The 16,000-nt window shown below is 49.5% G+C and overlaps 1 protein-coding gene across 2 annotated transcripts in view; it reads right to left on the bottom strand.

The window, feature by feature from the left end:
* CAMKK1 (calcium/calmodulin dependent protein kinase kinase 1) overlaps positions 1-15,183 on the bottom strand; it is a 61,899-nt gene extending 46,716 nt beyond the window's left edge. For both annotated transcript variants that reach the window (XM_009477611.2, XM_075719530.1), the window contains exons 1-3: positions 14,728-15,183; positions 4,539-4,586; positions 2,788-2,841 (exon numbers count right to left, since the gene is read on the bottom strand). In XM_009477611.2, the coding sequence (XP_009475886.1) occupies positions 2,788-2,841; positions 4,539-4,586; positions 14,728-15,183 (558 nt within the window). The remainder of the gene's footprint in view (positions 1-2,787; positions 2,842-4,538; positions 4,587-14,727) is intronic.
* Positions 15,184-16,000: the final 817 nt, after the last annotated feature.

Genomic DNA, 16,000 nt, shown 5'->3' on the forward strand with positions numbered 1-16,000 from the left:
AACAACCCTCTAGAGCTAAGCTTGGGGAAAAAATAAACACACAGAAAAGGCCCTCCCCAACTATCAGAATCACAATTGTTCCTACTAACTGCTGGTAAAAGGCAGTTGCATTGGGTGTCCCCCCGGGGGGGGTCGGGGTGCATTGCTGCAACGCAGCCTTGGACGGGAACGATAACCAGAGCAGCATGGAAGTTATCTCAGCGCTGGGAGAGCGCGAGTCAGACACACTGGGAGGTGTGGGGAGCTAAGCAATCATTAGCCAGTTACACAATTGGCTACTATTTCTCTGAAGCTTTAAAAAGTCTGCCAGCTCCCGGGCTGTTTTAATGTCTTGGAAAAGTGGAGGTCTCTCCCTCACGGTTTGCCCTCCTGGAAAACACAAGCACGGGCATGCGGATTAGAGGTGACAGCCTGTCTGCATGTGACTGCAGCTGCGGAAGGAGGAAGCTCCCACTGCCCCAGCTGAAAGGGTAGCAAGCACATGAAAAACAGACGTTAGCATCACAGCCTTTTGGCAGCAGTGCAGCCATCTGCCCTTTCCTCTCCCATACGTTGACCTTCACTGCAATAAAATGCAGGTGGACACTGCTGATGCTCTTGCTCTGGTCCCATCTCTCCATCTGCTGTAGCACTCCACACACCTCCAGGATCAGCTTCACAGCCCCAGGGTCCTTGCTGAGATCCAGTTCAGACTGTGCCTCCACCCCCACACCAGGAGGATCAGGGCAAACCAAAGACTGTGTCCCTACAACGCTGAGGGCAAGGGGGTCTGCACACCCTGTCCCTCTTTGGGTAGCGAGGATGAAACAGAAGTGCCCAGGCACAGGAGCCACTCTCACGCTGCAGTAGCTTTAAAGTGTTTGCTTAGATTAGAAAAAGAAATGGAGATTAAGTGGGGATTAACTAACAGACACCAGGCTAACCCGGACACAGGCTTTCACTTTTGGCTTTGATTTGACCAGCTAAATCTATGTCCACAGCGTTAATCTACATCCAAAACATGGACAAGAATGCAGTAGGCAATGCTAACCTAAACCCAGGTCTCTCCTGCCAAGCTGTGACAACTGCCCTGCCCACCCTGGGCAGCCCACAGCACAGCATCGGGATTCCCAGCACAAAAGGGCGACGCCAAAACATAAAGATTACAGTTTCCGAAGAAAGGTATTTTCAGCTGGAAATAAATGCGATGTGATGTGTTCCCCACTCTGCACCGCTGGTCCTGGCACTGCTTACACTGGCAGGACAGATGGATCAGGGAAGGCACATCACTCTGCAGAACAAAACCATCCTGCTGCAAGGCACAGGAGGGAGGACTTGGAGGGCAGTGGAGAAAAGGAGCCATTGGAAACAGCAACCACTCTGGTGTGGTGGGTGAGTCAGCTTGGAAAGCACGGGCGATGGAAAGAATTGTGGTTCCTTTGCTTGGCCAGTTCTAGGGCACCTTGTCCAGATTTTCATCTCATCTCTTCCATCCTTCATTTCAAGACATTTCTCCTGCAATTTCATGCCCATTGGAAGCATGGAAGGGGTAACAAATAGACATGCGTCTCCCACATGGTCCCTCCAACCTGGTATGTCACTTGTAAATCCAAGAGGAAAAGCTAGCTGGGGAGTAGCAGCGAATGAGCATGCTTTACACCTCTACAGCATATTTTTACTCCCCTTTGGGCCAAGGCCAACAGCTCTGTGCACTGGGACAGGGAGCAGCACACGAGTCTGGGTGCTCTGATGGGCCCGTTTTCACCCACGTGAAGCTGCTCCATCACAGCAGCAAAAGCAGGACCCCTCTCACCAAACACAGAGAGCAGCAGCTGAAGCACAGGGACAGACCGGCAGGGCTGTGTCGAGGGTGGCTGGGTTTGGGCTCAACAGTACTGCAACGACCCATCCAGCTCTGCTCAGCACATACCCACCCTGGGATCCACCAGAAACTCTGCTCAGAGCCATTTCCACAAGCCTTCAGGCACAGCCACATAGAGCAAGGCAGTTTTCCTTCTGCCAGCTGCCCAGCTCCTGCTCTCAGCCTGAGCAAAACTTGCTGCAGGACAAGCCCAGGGACATGAGCACATCTCCACAAGCAGATTTAGCAGAAATCCCAGCTGGGATGGTTAGGATTTGCCTGCCTCTGAAAGGGAAGGGACAGACAAGAAGCCTTCAGCAAAAGCAGCCTTTTTGAATCCGAAACCCTCCAACTCTGGCTTCAGCTCAGCAAAGGATTTAAAATCCCAGACTTGTCTTCTGTCCTGCATCCTACACTTCACGACCTGACAGCAAGGTCCCATTCAGTGTACGGGAAGGCATCCTGCAAGGGGGTAAGATGCAGGAGAGCCAAGCACTGCCCAGCTGGGCCACGCTGTTCAGCATCTTTCTGATCAATGCCCCCATTTCCATGTAAAACATGCCTGCTCATTCCAGCCTGATCTTCCAATGCACAGCAGGTGCTGAATACCACCACCCACACGCCTCTAATTTCAGGTGACCTGCTTCATAGCTAGAAAATGTCAAGACAAATCAGCGATACGCTTCTGCAGCCTGCCTCTGAGATCCCCGCCTGTTATATAAGGCAGCCCACCCAATTTCCCTCCTGCTCAGCACCGCACGCAAGCAGGCGTGCGGGCAGCAGCACATTGCTCCGCGCCCAGCGGGGAGGTTCGATTGCTTGCACGCCACCCGAATCAGAAATGCATATGCTAAAATCGGCAAGGCAGAGGGGACCTAGCTCTCAGGGGTGCGAAATGGAACAAGGAGCAGCAATGGCAGCAAGGAGCAGAGGAGAGAGACACTTACATAATACTTGTCATCATTCTCATTGTAGGCCAGTTTCACAACACCGTAGGAACCCTAAAAATAAACACAAATTGCACAGTCAGTTCAGCAGCTTCACTTTGTCTCCTTGCTGCTCAAGGCTGTTAGACCATGGCCTTGCACAGGGGGTGGGGGGACCTTCAAGGCCCCAGGCCATGCCTAGCCTCAAGCAGAGTCCGCAGGTGATGTGACCCTGCAGCAAGGTTGTATGGTTTGGCAGTTCTGTTGGAGCCACAGGGCACGGGAGGATTAAGTGTGTCTGGAGGAGCTGAATGTTAGCCCATTGCCTCCTGCCCTGAGCCAAAGCCACTCTATCTTAATTCAAACGTGGGTGGGGAGAAGAGAATAATTTTCAAGCAGATTTTTGCGCAAGTTTGGAAATTCTGCATGGACACCTCTCCTGTACTTTCAGCAGGAAACCTCTCCATCTCTTGACAGCAAATGGACTTCAGTGAGGACCAGCTACCTGCCTGCTTTCCTCCAACTGCCTCTTGCCCAGGCAGACACAGGCCTGGATCACTGCTGTATCTACAGCTCCAGTGACAGCCTGAAGCCAAACTCCATCCAAACTGTTTTTTTGCAGGTCTGTGTCAACGCTATACATTTTATGCAAGTAAAGACATGACACCATGGCTAGGTATCATTCCTGACAGATGCCTGTTGAATAAACGAGTGGGATGAACACTACAGCCTTCAAAACATTTCTCTTCACTGAGAGCTGGAAGGAAGGTCCAGGTCTCAGAGAAGACTGACAAGCCATCTGGCTGATCCAGAAGCACAGCAGGTCTAGCAGACCCTCCACCAACCTCAGGGTGCTGATCTGCTTGCTGTGACCTACAGGGAAGGAGGAGGCAGGGGCAAATCCACCAGAAAGAAGGCCTCATACTCTCCTTAAATCACACATAAACCAATGACAAAAGCCATACGTGGGACTGAAGCTGTGTGTGAGTTTCAGATGACGACCTGCTATTCCACCAGCAGTGGTATCTCCAGCCTTACACCCTGACTGCCGGCAGCCAAGCACACAGCCCACTGCGCACACAGGAAGGGCACCTCCTCCCACGGCCTGGGGCCTCTTGCTTTGGAGAGGAGTTTGGGCTAATGAAACTTGGTGAAGGTCTCTGCAGCTCAGGGTGCAGTCCCTTCTGACTGCAATGTTCTGACTGCAAAGGTAGTTTCCAGACAGCACCATCTCTCGTGGACTCATCTGCAATGGTGGCAGATGTCCAAATGTGCAGGTGTCTGGACTGCTCGCCAGCCCAGACCTGTAAATAAGTTTGGAGGAATCTCTTCTGAATCCATTCTGCAGCTTTTAAACGTGGACTAGAATTAAACTAACATTTCATTCATGGACATAAAATCTTAAACTAGTCCTGGAGGGGACCAAACACCTGCCCTGATCTTTTTTTGGGTTTTTTTCCTTGTTGGGTTTTATTAATGCATCAAAGGCTTTTAGTGTTACATTTGGCAAGTAAACACCTTGGAAGGCAGCCAGCTTAACCACCTTCAGAGGGAAGGAAAATAAATTTAGATTTCAGAGGAAGTAGTTCCACTTTGACCTTGAACAAAACCTGCTCAGACTAATAAGGCAAAAAAACCAAACAAAAAACCCCCCAAAAAGCACAAGTTGCAAGGAGTCTCGGCCAGTAAGATCCCTTGGGCTGGCCCAGTCTTTCCACCCGTACTGTGTGCATGCAGGTTGCTTGTGACAAACACGAGCTCCAGTAACGTACCTTGCCTATTTCACTCTGCAGCTTGTACTGGTTTAATTGCACGCAGTCCTGCAGGTGAAAAGGAGAACATAATTAGAGTATTGGTAAAAGGAAATGGCTGAGTTTAAATCAGTATCAAGTAGAGGCAGAGTGCTGAATAATGAAAGACTAAATCTTATTTAAACTAGCACATGTCACACTATAAGCACTGGGTTTTTTTGGGTTTTTTTTTTTTTTTTGACAGCCCAGGGCTAAGCAGTTACGGACTTAATTCTGACACTGGTTGTGCTGGCGTAACACTAGAGGCCCCTCCACCCCAATTCTCCAGCACTGCTCCAGGTGATCCTGACAGCAGCCCCTGGCCTCTTTACATACACTGTCTGCATCGGTCCGTGTTCAATGCCAAGCAGAAAACCACCTGTCCCACCTCCACAAGACTCTCATGGCCTGGCAGCTGCCAGCACCCAAGCACCCACGCCTGTCCCAGGGCCACAGCATGAGCCCATACCCATCCCAACATCAGCCTGGCAAGGACAGACCCCCCCCGCTGTGGGCAATGTGTGAAGGCTGGGGCTGCACCCAGAAGAACTCTCACCTGGACCGCAGGCTGCTCTGAGGAGAGCACATGGAGCCAAGCTCCTTTGCAATGCAACACAAACAGTATCAATTCCCTTCAGCCGATACAGTATTTGCCAAAATAAGTCACCCTTAAGCAGGCCTGATCTCTGTTTGCAAGCTATCCAGCACTGAAACCCCACAGGTTTCAGTGGAGGGACGGTGGATGCAGACCCCTGGCAAGCTATGACGGGGTGTAATGACGGGGTGCTGAGTTACTCGACAGACCAGGAGCCACACGGGGAGTGACAGTGGCCCCAGGTGTCAACCGCTGGAAGGCAAGGTAGAACAGAGGAGCCGTGCAGTCATCTGATTTCTTTTAGTATCATACTACCTAACAGAAAACACTTTCTTTCACAGCAGCAGCAAAACCTCCATGGCTGCATTTCACTTGGAGCTGACCCCTCCACCCTCATTAATTACAAGATGAAAATCCCAGATGCCACAGAAGCCTGGGGGGCTCAAGACCACGAGCGCAGGGTGAGCACCGTGCACTGCCTGCACCGAGCTCTCCCTGCGGCTGCCCGGGAGCACCCTGGGGACCTGCCCAGCTTGGCCATTGCAACGGGGTCCACAGGAGGACAGCACGCACTTCGCATCAACGCAAAGCTCCTGGCAAAGAGTCAGAGTGCTCTTGTGGGGAATCTCTGCAGTGCTGGCACCAGGGAGTGCAGGCTGCAGTGGCTTTTGCCTTGGTCCTGACTTAACAGACAGCACTTAACTGCATTGCAGGGGAGAGGACAGCCCCAAACTCGGTGGGGTGAGGGAAGGGGGTAGTTTCCAACCACGGCACATGGTGTGGGCTGAGCCTTAGACAGGACGCGCTTCCCCAGACAGCATTTTAAAAACACAGTACTTCTCCCGGAGATTGCCAAGCACTAAAGCTTGCTGAAAATTCACTTCCAACCTCTGCACCGGGCACTTCTTTGGGAACAAAGCTGATATAAAACATGCAGGCAGGTAGATTAGCCTTTCCATAAACCTCAAAATAGCCTGCAATCTACAGCAGCAGTGCCAGGACTGCAAAGCGGTGCCAGATGCCTTCAGTCCGTTTGTAAGAGCAGGGGGTGTTATGGCCCTGTCCCTGTGCAGCATCCTCAATGAAAGCAACACTCCGCTGCCTCTCAGGATGCATTAGAGCACGGATGTGGTAGATGATAATTTTGACTTTTCCCCATCACCAACCAGAAAACACACCTAATGCAAGCAATCATCACAGTGAAGGAGAATAAAGGAATGGGGAACTGATGACTTTTTAAGCTTGCAAGCAGTGGCTTGTCAGGAATACAAGGAATGATTTAAATCTTGATCTTGTTTCCAGTGAAGGAAGATTTTTCCACCACCCTGACAGGGAGGAAGAGCCAACCTTGAGTAATGGGGCCATAGATGTGTATTAACTCTGCTGCTAGCAAAGCACATGTCGTTCCAAAGGCAAAAACCAATCCATCAGAACTAGGAGTAACAAGAGAGGAGAGAGCATGACCCAGCAAAAGCCAAAATGCAAAGCATAAGGCCACTGAAACATATGAAAAAGAAAAATCCCACTGAATTTTGAAGAAAGGACTCTCCTCCCCAAAGGAGGGGGCAGCACGCAGGAACCCAGGGTATGGACACGCCGAGGACAAATTCCCCTGAAAGCCCCTTGTCAGCAGATTCACTTCCCAGCACGAGGCTGTGCTTTGCATCGCGGTGATTTTCACAAATTAAGCAGGAACAGTTTTCTGTTGATGGCTCCTGCCCTGGGTTTCCCTGAGCTCAGCTTCACACCCCTTGCCTTGTCCTGCACAAAACTGCAGTGCTGCTCATGAGAGTGGTTGAGACAAGCAAGAAAAGCAACCATCCCTCTGAGAAAGCCTCCAACCACCTCAGTATCTCCTGCTCTTCAAATCAGCAAGCTTGCAATGCCCAGGTCCTGTTAACAGGCCTCCTCCCCCAAGTAGGGATTACTCGCACAAGTAAAGACAGGCTTTTACATGTGGCCATATACTCTTTGGTCTGCACTCGGTATCTTGTTTCAAGCCAAGGTGGCATCTCTAAAGCACAGAGTTTGCTGTTTCTCTTTGTGAGACACACTGTCCAGGGAGCCACAGTGGCATTTTTTCCCCTCCCACCTGAAGGAGCAGAGTCCTTCATGCAGTACCTAATCCATCCAGCTGTGCAAACTCCCTTACAGAGCACTAATATTTTCTGGCAGCCAAGGAGGGACTACACCTGCTCCTTGTGTCCAAGGTACCAATTCCTTTGACCATCACCTTCCCACCATCCCTCTTACCTCTGTCTAGAAATTACCACTTTCATCCCATACCAGACCAATCTCACCTGAAGCATCTCTCTGGTCTTCGCCTGTTGTTAAATGGAGCTTGCGAGCAATGCCAGGACACCTGCCTTTGGGTGATGGTTTTTCAAAAGGGATGGATAAATACCAGAATGGGAACACCCAGAGAGGGTCTGAGGGTGATGACAGAGTCTGGGCTCCAGGTCTGCAGCACAGCCTCCAAGAGTTTCTGCTCACTATCACCGCATCCCTACCCGATGTACACATCTATTGCTCTCCACTCAGGTAATTACCGGTAAGAGGCACTATCGTAGCTTCTGCAGTGCTTTGAGCACTTGAGCTGAACGCAGCAAAAGTCAAACCAGATTATAGGTGCTTTCTACCTTTTTTTTTCCTTGCAGAAGGACCATAATTCACAGCTCAGGTGACTCCTGCCACTTGTCGTTGCAGACTGACAGGGTTGCTACGTTATTATTTGGTTCTCCTGGAGGAAGTGGGATAATTGTACTATTGCTTTATCAGAGAAAAACAGCTATCTTTGGGCCAAGTGTTTCTTAAAGATAACATTGTACAATCCTCTTGATTTCATCATGCCAATGTATTTGCAATTGCTGATAAATACGAACAGAACAAGAACCTTAATGAGCTCCTTTAATGAAAAGCTGTCAGCAAATTAGACTGCTGGGTCCATCCAAGCGTGCAGTAATTGTTCCACCTTAAAAAACAAGATGCCCCATTTGTTAACATGTCCAAGGTACTACTCAAGAGAGGGGCAGGCGGAATAAATGCCACAGACTGCAAAAATTGATCAAAGATCATAAAGCACAGGCCCATAAATCCACTGTCGCCACCGCTGTGTGACAGAAACCCTGAGAAATTGAGAGTTGAGCCTTTGCTATCCAGGGGGAACAATGGGATGGGAAGAGAAGACAGACATTTCTGAAAACAATCAGACTGCCTACATACATTCGTATATAATGGAGAATTTTGCCCCTAAAAGAAGCCAAGTTCACCAATCTGAAAAGAATTATAAGTTTCAGCAATTCAGAGATACACTTTAAAGAGAAGCATGGGAAAGAAAATTGGGAACTAAAAGCCAGTAATGAAGACAACACTGGTTTAAACTCATCCTGTCTGGAAAAAGAAGTAAAAGCAGTTCTAAAAACAGACAAAATGAAAATAAAAGCCAGAAAAGGAGTATTAGGGGCAGCAAAGTTGTCCAGAGATAGAACACACAGGAAGCCCAGAGTTCATGGAGGTAAGAAAAATAGACAGATTTTTAAACATCATCCTAAACCAAGTGCACAACTGGAAGCCCAGCACCACTACTGTCTGCTGGCAGGAGCACAGGCCATGGCTGGGCAGAAAGTGCAACACTGAGGCTCAGCACTGCTGTCTGGCTCACCCACCCGAGACCCCGAAGCTGGATGCAGGAGCTCAGGCACCCACCAGGTCCCTGGGATATCATTTGGAAAGTGGCTAGAAGAATAAATGGGGCTGGGACCAGTGGGATGAAGGTGGCCCCGCTCCAGCCCCTCTGCAACTGCAGCTTTGGGCTTTCTCCTCCTCTCAAACCTTGCCCTTAGACAAGTTGGAAATGTAACTTTTATTTAAAGTTAATTAATCCAAGGAAAAGAAATTAGCAATGCCTGTGGGGGATTCTTCTTTGAAGAAATATTTTCCAAGTATCTTTGATCTTTTCAAGAGAGCTCTAGTTTGAGCACCACACTAAGATCTCTAGAAGAAATTAGTTTGGGGGACTCGTGGGGCTGGAAGGGGAAAGCTCTACAGCCCACACTGTGTAGGAGCTCGGTCCTCACCACTGCCCTGGTGCCACCTGGGTCTACCTTTGTGCACAGCAAGGAAATCACGACCTCGTGAAGAAAACGAGGCAGCTCCCAGAGACTGGAGGACCATGAGACCTGTATCAGCTCAGCACTGAAGTACTGCCTCTCACACCTCTTGACACCAGCTGCTTCAAACTAGTTGGCCAAACAAGCAAGAGGCCTATGATAAAGATGTGAGAAGCCAAGGAAAGAAAGGACAAAGAAACAATTTATTTTCCGTGCTGCTGGGGTAAGCTGTGGACATCAAGTGTAGGAAAACTCCCTTTGCAGCCCATGTTCCTCCCTGCATGCTCAGGCTAGCAGCAGCACCAAGAAAGGAAAACGCACCGGCCCGACTCATCCTCTCCACTCCTGCTAAAGCACCCATGGCCCCCACCACCACGACATGCGGGGCCACCCAGGCAGCAGGGAGCTGGAGCGACCTCCCACTGATCTCAGAGGGTGGAGGGACCATGCAGACACCAGGGCTGAAGAACCAGGCTGCCTCAGAGTGGGTAGATGCAGGGGAGAGAAAAGGAACACGTGAAAGAGAAAGGATGATTCAGCCAGAAGAGACTGGAGAAAAGTATAAAGCAATTAACTGTGCTGGCAGGTCTGGGGAGAAAGCCTGGAAAAAGACATCTTTCATTATTCTTCTAGCCACTCTCTGAGTGAGATTTTTATTGGCTACCTAAAAGGGCTGGTTTGGGACGGCAGAATAAAGAGAACAGTATTGCATTTGAAAATGGCATTTTCCAACAAGCAGCACCTCTACCCTTTCACAGATACAAGCCCTGCCATTTTAGGTGGGATGAGCGCTGTCAAACACTGTGACAAGACACCCATCAGTCTGTACAAACATGCTGACAAGAGAGTCTTGCCCTGGTACATACAAGCACCTGAGCATCATCCATGCAGCAAAGCAGAAGCTGCTTTTAGCAGCCCCAGGAAAACCCTTGCCTCTTGCCATGCTGCCAGCACCAAGCAGGAGCTGGGAATGTCACATCAACAGAGGCAACATGGGCCAGCTACCTAAACTCTGGAGCCTGTGCCTCAGGTCTGCCCAATTACATACCCTTAATAGCTTCAGCCTAGTCGCTTCTGTGCCACAGCTAAAGGCAAAGCCATTCCCTTCTTAGACCAAAGCACTGATGGGCAGCAAAGGCAGCAGAAAGCCCACCAGCCTAGCAGGCACTCCTACCAGAGAAGGTGGTGCTGAAAGGACCTTCCAGGCCATGGTCCACGAATAACCTAAGAGAGGAGGGGAATAAGCAGGGAATTGGCCTGCTTTGAAAACTACAGATCAATTTTGATAGAGATATGACAAATAAGGTTAATTAAAGTACACAGTAACACTGTCAGGAGAGCAGAACGAGTTACTTCTCTTGCAGAGTTAGTATTGTAGATCCAGACTTGTCAGCAGCAGCTGCAAGACACCACCAGCTGCCAACTCTTCATCCCAGGTTAATTAGCTAATTGGTGGCTCTGGTCAGTTGATCAGAAGCTGCCTCTGTGCAAGACAACAAGCCCTGGCTCTGCTGCAGCCCTGCCAGCCCAGGAGCAATCATCTTCCTCAATAACAAGCCCAAGAAACCCTGCTCAGAAGGCAGGGGTTTGGGGTATCAGTCCCAGGGATGTGACGGCACCATTCACTGCCTGCTCACAGCGCCACGTGAAGCCTCCTGCAGCGTCACAGGCTCAGCTTCAGCTCTTGGCCCTCTGATCCCTGAATGCAAGTTTTCCTTCCAGCCTGTGAACAAGTATTAAACCAGCATTAACAAGCTCAGTAGGGTCTCCTTAACTGAACACATGGTTCTTCCATAATTCAGCAGAGAACAACAGAAAATTCACCTCTGCTGTATCACCATATCCAGTCTCCCCATAGCACATCTCTCCATTATTTCTCCAGATCGCTCAAGGATACAGAACTGCTGACAGTAAGGCAGTGAGCCACCACTCCTGCTATCACTGGAGAAGGAAAGCAGATTCAATCCTAGATCGCTATCAGCAAAAGACAGGAAATTTTTATATGCAGCCCGATCCATCTCAGCTCCTGATGGACAGTGCCTGCACATGTGCCACTGATAAAGCCCAAATGCTCATGAACTTCATTTTTGCCCAGACTGTAACTCACTTGGACAGCAGCTGCAAGACGGAGCAATGGATGTCCTGCCATCTGAAAGGCACTGACTGATGCTGCATACTCAATGCAAGGAGAAAGGAGCAGCTTCAAAATGGCTTTAAGCAGGTGAGGGACATGGACTCAAGTACGAACGTGCAGCTGCCTAGAACAAGATGTGTCAAAGAGTCATTTGCCAGGAGACCAGAGCAATACTGTGATCAGTGAGCTGGATCTTGTCAGAGTGACCTACCAGCCTCCCTGCTCACTGAAGGTCTGCATATCAAAATGATCAATACAAAACACAACAGCTGCTGCTCCTAAGTATACCATGACTGTATTTCTCATCAGAGGGTTATTTTATCCCCCACAGGACCAAAAGCATCAATATAGCGTCCCCTGTAACTCTTACAAGCTTTGCCCCTACCTCCTGGCTCTGCTCAGTCTTCCCTGCCCAGATGCAAGGCTCTGCTAACTGCTTACAGCAAACGCACTAAGCAAATGCATCTAACAACGTAAGATCTGTTCTCCATTTCTCTTCTGAGTCCCCTGCTGTATGTCAGTTAGCTGTATAGCTTGTGTTTGGACTGCCAGTGTCCGTCACAGCCATGAACACAACCACCCTAAAACAACTGCTTAGCAGCAACTGGCAGGTCATACACAGGCTGCACTCTTGCCTTGCTGTCACACACCTAACACTTATTTCTCATTATTCAGTTGCCAGCCTCAAACTTTATCCTATAAACAAGCATGCATCTTCCTAGTCCTTTTGCTGTTCCTTACAAGATACAGATACTGTCCCTATAAGCTGGGAAGATGAAGCACGGCTCCCGAGACTGCTGTGAGGGCAGGCACCCACCTCTGAACGTGCACAGCTCTCGCCTGGGGTCCCTTCCCCCTCCTACTGCAGCGATTCTCCATTAATATGAATGATGTTTTCCAACGAGCACAGCTTTGTTACACATCCAGGCTGCACCAGAGCAGGGGTCTAAATAGTTATATCAAAGTGACCATTAAAAACACAGCACTGTGTAACAGACTGCTGCGGGAGCAGCAAAGTGAAAGGCTCCGCATCTGCATTTCAAACTAAGCATTTCCTACGCCAAGGCAGTAGCTATTGCTCCCCAAGATGCAGATGCTATGGAAGAGGACAGAGTATTTTCAATTTGCTTGCAGATGGGAATGTGCTAGTCACACTCGACTGCAGTTACTTTGAAACAGATTTCGGACAAGCCCCACTCCTGGCACTGTCAAAGTACTGCAGGATGGGAGAGCTGGCACACAAGTCACGTCCGCTTCCAAGAACCAGCTCCTCTCCCTCCCCATCTCCCTTATTAAAACATACAGCTGCCGTCAAAGAAGCTGCAGTCTCTTCAGTGCACCTTCTGCAGATATCCTCTTATCAGCCAGGGATGCCATGACCCATCTCACAGCTAACGTGACTTGCAAAACTTCCCAGAGGACAATGGCTGATTTGTTCATGCACAGCACCCATCCTCCCAGATATGCAAGGGGAAAACACCCACTTTCAGGAGGGAAACACTAAGCCACACAGATATTAAGCTCCAGGTCACTTGGACCCACACTGGCAAAAGTCTAAACTCCAGTGATTTGGGTTCCTTATGACACAGGGCAGGACCACAGTGGGATTTAGACATCGCAGCTGGGAGCACCACAGTGTCCAAGAGCAACATGTTGGTACAGTGGCATTGGCAGAGCCATGTTCCCCCATGTTCTCCCCATCAGCTGGGTGGGGAAGAGTTGGATGGGCGCTGCTCCTGAGCCCCTGGCTGCTGCCTCTGTCCCTCTGCAGTGCCAGGGCACAGCAGCAGAGGTGAATTCACTGGCTGAGCATCACTGTACTGCCAGCCCGAGAGGAAACAGAGATTGAAAATGCCCATGGAAAGGGCCTATCCATCACCAGACCAAGGCTCATGGTCACAAGATGAACCAGAGCCTTCTCCTGGGCTCACCTCCCACAGCAACAGGGCAGGAGATGCACAGCCCTCCCTGCAGGGTAAGGCCAGGGGGTCCATGCCACCACTGCTCCCCTCTCCAGCACGCTGCCGCCTCCTCTCTCTGTTATGGCACCTCTGAGCGAGGCCGTGGAGTGTGGCACCCACTGACACCTCCCACCCCTCCCTCTGCCCTGTCCCATTCCCTAAGAGCAGAAACACAAGACAAACATGACTGGGAGACAAATTCAGTCCAGAGAAAAATGGTGAGACTTGGAAAACTTTGTTTTTCTCCACAAATAGCAGATAAAAATCTCAGGAAAAGGCACAGCCTGGGCTTGGGGGATAATTCAGGTTTGAGTCTGTGTTTTTTCCCAAACCAGCTGCCAACCCTGCTGAAACAGTGTTCCCTCTCCAGTACTCTGGACAGCCCGTTCCCTACTTAAAAATCCTTCCCCAGCCAGTAGCATTTTACAAAACATTTTGGCTTCAAGAAACACCCATTTACACCACCTCCATCATGCCTGGCTTTCAAAGAAAGCCCTGCTGCACACCCCTTCATGGGCACTGCTGCAGGCTCAACATCTTCAGCACAACACTGGGCAGCATGGTCCAAATAGCCCCTCTCTCAGCTCCCCGTCCTCCCCATGACAGCACGTCACAGCACAGGGAATTGCAACCAGCAGCCACTTCCATCAATACACTTGAGCGCTAACAGTGTGTTACACCTCTGGGACAGGTCTGAGCCCAGGTCTGGTACCAGGAGAGCAGCTGCAAGATGGATGGCAGGAAACGGCAGCCACCCAGAGACACTCCTCTGGAGGAGAGGAGGGTCACAGCCCTCAGTTACCACTGCTGTTAAACGCTTTAAAAGACAAAGGAAAATCCTGACAGGAGTAGGAAACACCAGTGCATTTAAACTCTTTATAAAATGAAATCATGCCTTCAATAATGGCAAAACACAATAGGAGATACATAATCTCCAGAAGCTTAAATTCATAATACACCATCAGCAAAGCTGCTGTGACTGATAAACTCCTGAAGGGCACATACAGCAGGAACACGAGAGCAAAGCCATTTGGCTGCAGTCCTTTCTGTGAACAGCCCGACAGGCCTTCAGCATGCTACCGCTACACAACAGGGGTCTTGGCCCCTTAACAGGACTATCCCAGGCAGGTGAGGGCTGAAGGAGCCAAATGTCAGGACCAGTGCTACACCTAGCAGAGGTCTGGGGGATGGACGCAAAGGTATTCAGCCATTCCAGGCTAATACAATTCCCGGTTTCAGGGATTTTTTTTTTTCCCCTTAGAAAAAACAGTGCTTTCAGATCTACTGGTTCAAAAGACCGAAGACTCCCATTAGCAGTTAAGAAAGACTTACCTTACCTCAACACCACAATTAAAGGGGAGAACATGCCTACCTCAGAATCTGATATGGAGACCCGATTGGACTCTATCGTTGGTCTCCTCATTATACGTGGCGATGGCCCTGTGGCATAAGGACCATAACCTGTAGTGTTGCTAGAAGCCAAATAACCTCCTGATGATCTTTCCTGGAGAGACAACTTCCTGCTTGATAGGATGGGTCTAGTGAGAGGTCTCTTGGGAACATGCCTCCAGTGAGCATCTTCTGACCGTTGGGAAGGCAGAAATGCATTCATTCCCACGTCACTGTTGACTCCATTTCTTTGGATGTCTTTTATGTTATCAGAAAAGACTGTGTCATTTTCTTCAGTGTTGTCTTCACCATTTTGGTCACTTCTGTCTGGGCCAACAGCCACATCTATGGCTGCTACCCGCTCTGCCAGTTCGGTCTGTGTGTCTTTGCAGCACGTGTCTATGCCTCCATCCATGGCATTTGTTGGAGAGTCCCCCATCGCTGTGTCCAGCTCGTATGGTCTCAGATGGCACTGCAGAGAGCTGCGATGCTAGCACTCACAGACAGCATGTGGCATGAAGAAATCTCTCCATGAAATACCTAAAAGGAAACACAAACAGAGGTAAACTGAATAATGTTCACTCAACACAAACATAACCAAGACACCCATCTCTGGCTTCTTCCAGCATAAAAGCAAGTGAAGGCAAAACACTGGCAGGCTGTAAACAAGTTGCAAACACTCAGAAGGAAATGCAAACCCAAGCATTGAGCTAGATATGAAAGTGATAAAGATGACATTTTATCTGATGTGCAACAAGTGACATAGCTAAAGATAACTCTTCCTTCTGTAGCTAGACCAACAGACAACCAGAGCTTACAATAAAGGGAAAAGTACAGCTTCTTAACAAGCCAAGGGCAAAGGGTCAAACTTTCGACCTCTTGAATTCTTATTTATGGGGTACAAGAGCTTCTGTTATGTATTCAAACCCAATGTGCATAACAACAAATCCACATACATTTAGGGCTCCACAGTAGTCTCTCTGTTGCCCTGAAGGGCCCTACAGAGTGTCACAGAATGGCCTGGAAGCCAAGCCATGACTGGTGAATTCCACACTCTCGGCTATTTGCAATGCAGTCAACAGCAATGGCAGAATTTAAAAGCAAGTCTGGTTCCAGGGTCACCCCTGACCCCCCCACAGTTGCAGCCTGTGTGCAAACACACGTTAACCTTGCTGCCCACCATTTATAAAAGCTATATTGAGTTGCAAATCAACATCACTTAATGATTACCAGCATGTGGGAATCAGATTTTCCTT

This window comes from Pelecanus crispus, chromosome 12 (genome assembly GCF_030463565.1).
Source record: "Pelecanus crispus isolate bPelCri1 chromosome 12, bPelCri1.pri, whole genome shotgun sequence".
In the NCBI taxonomy this organism is placed as follows: Eukaryota; Metazoa; Chordata; class Aves; order Pelecaniformes; family Pelecanidae; genus Pelecanus; species Pelecanus crispus.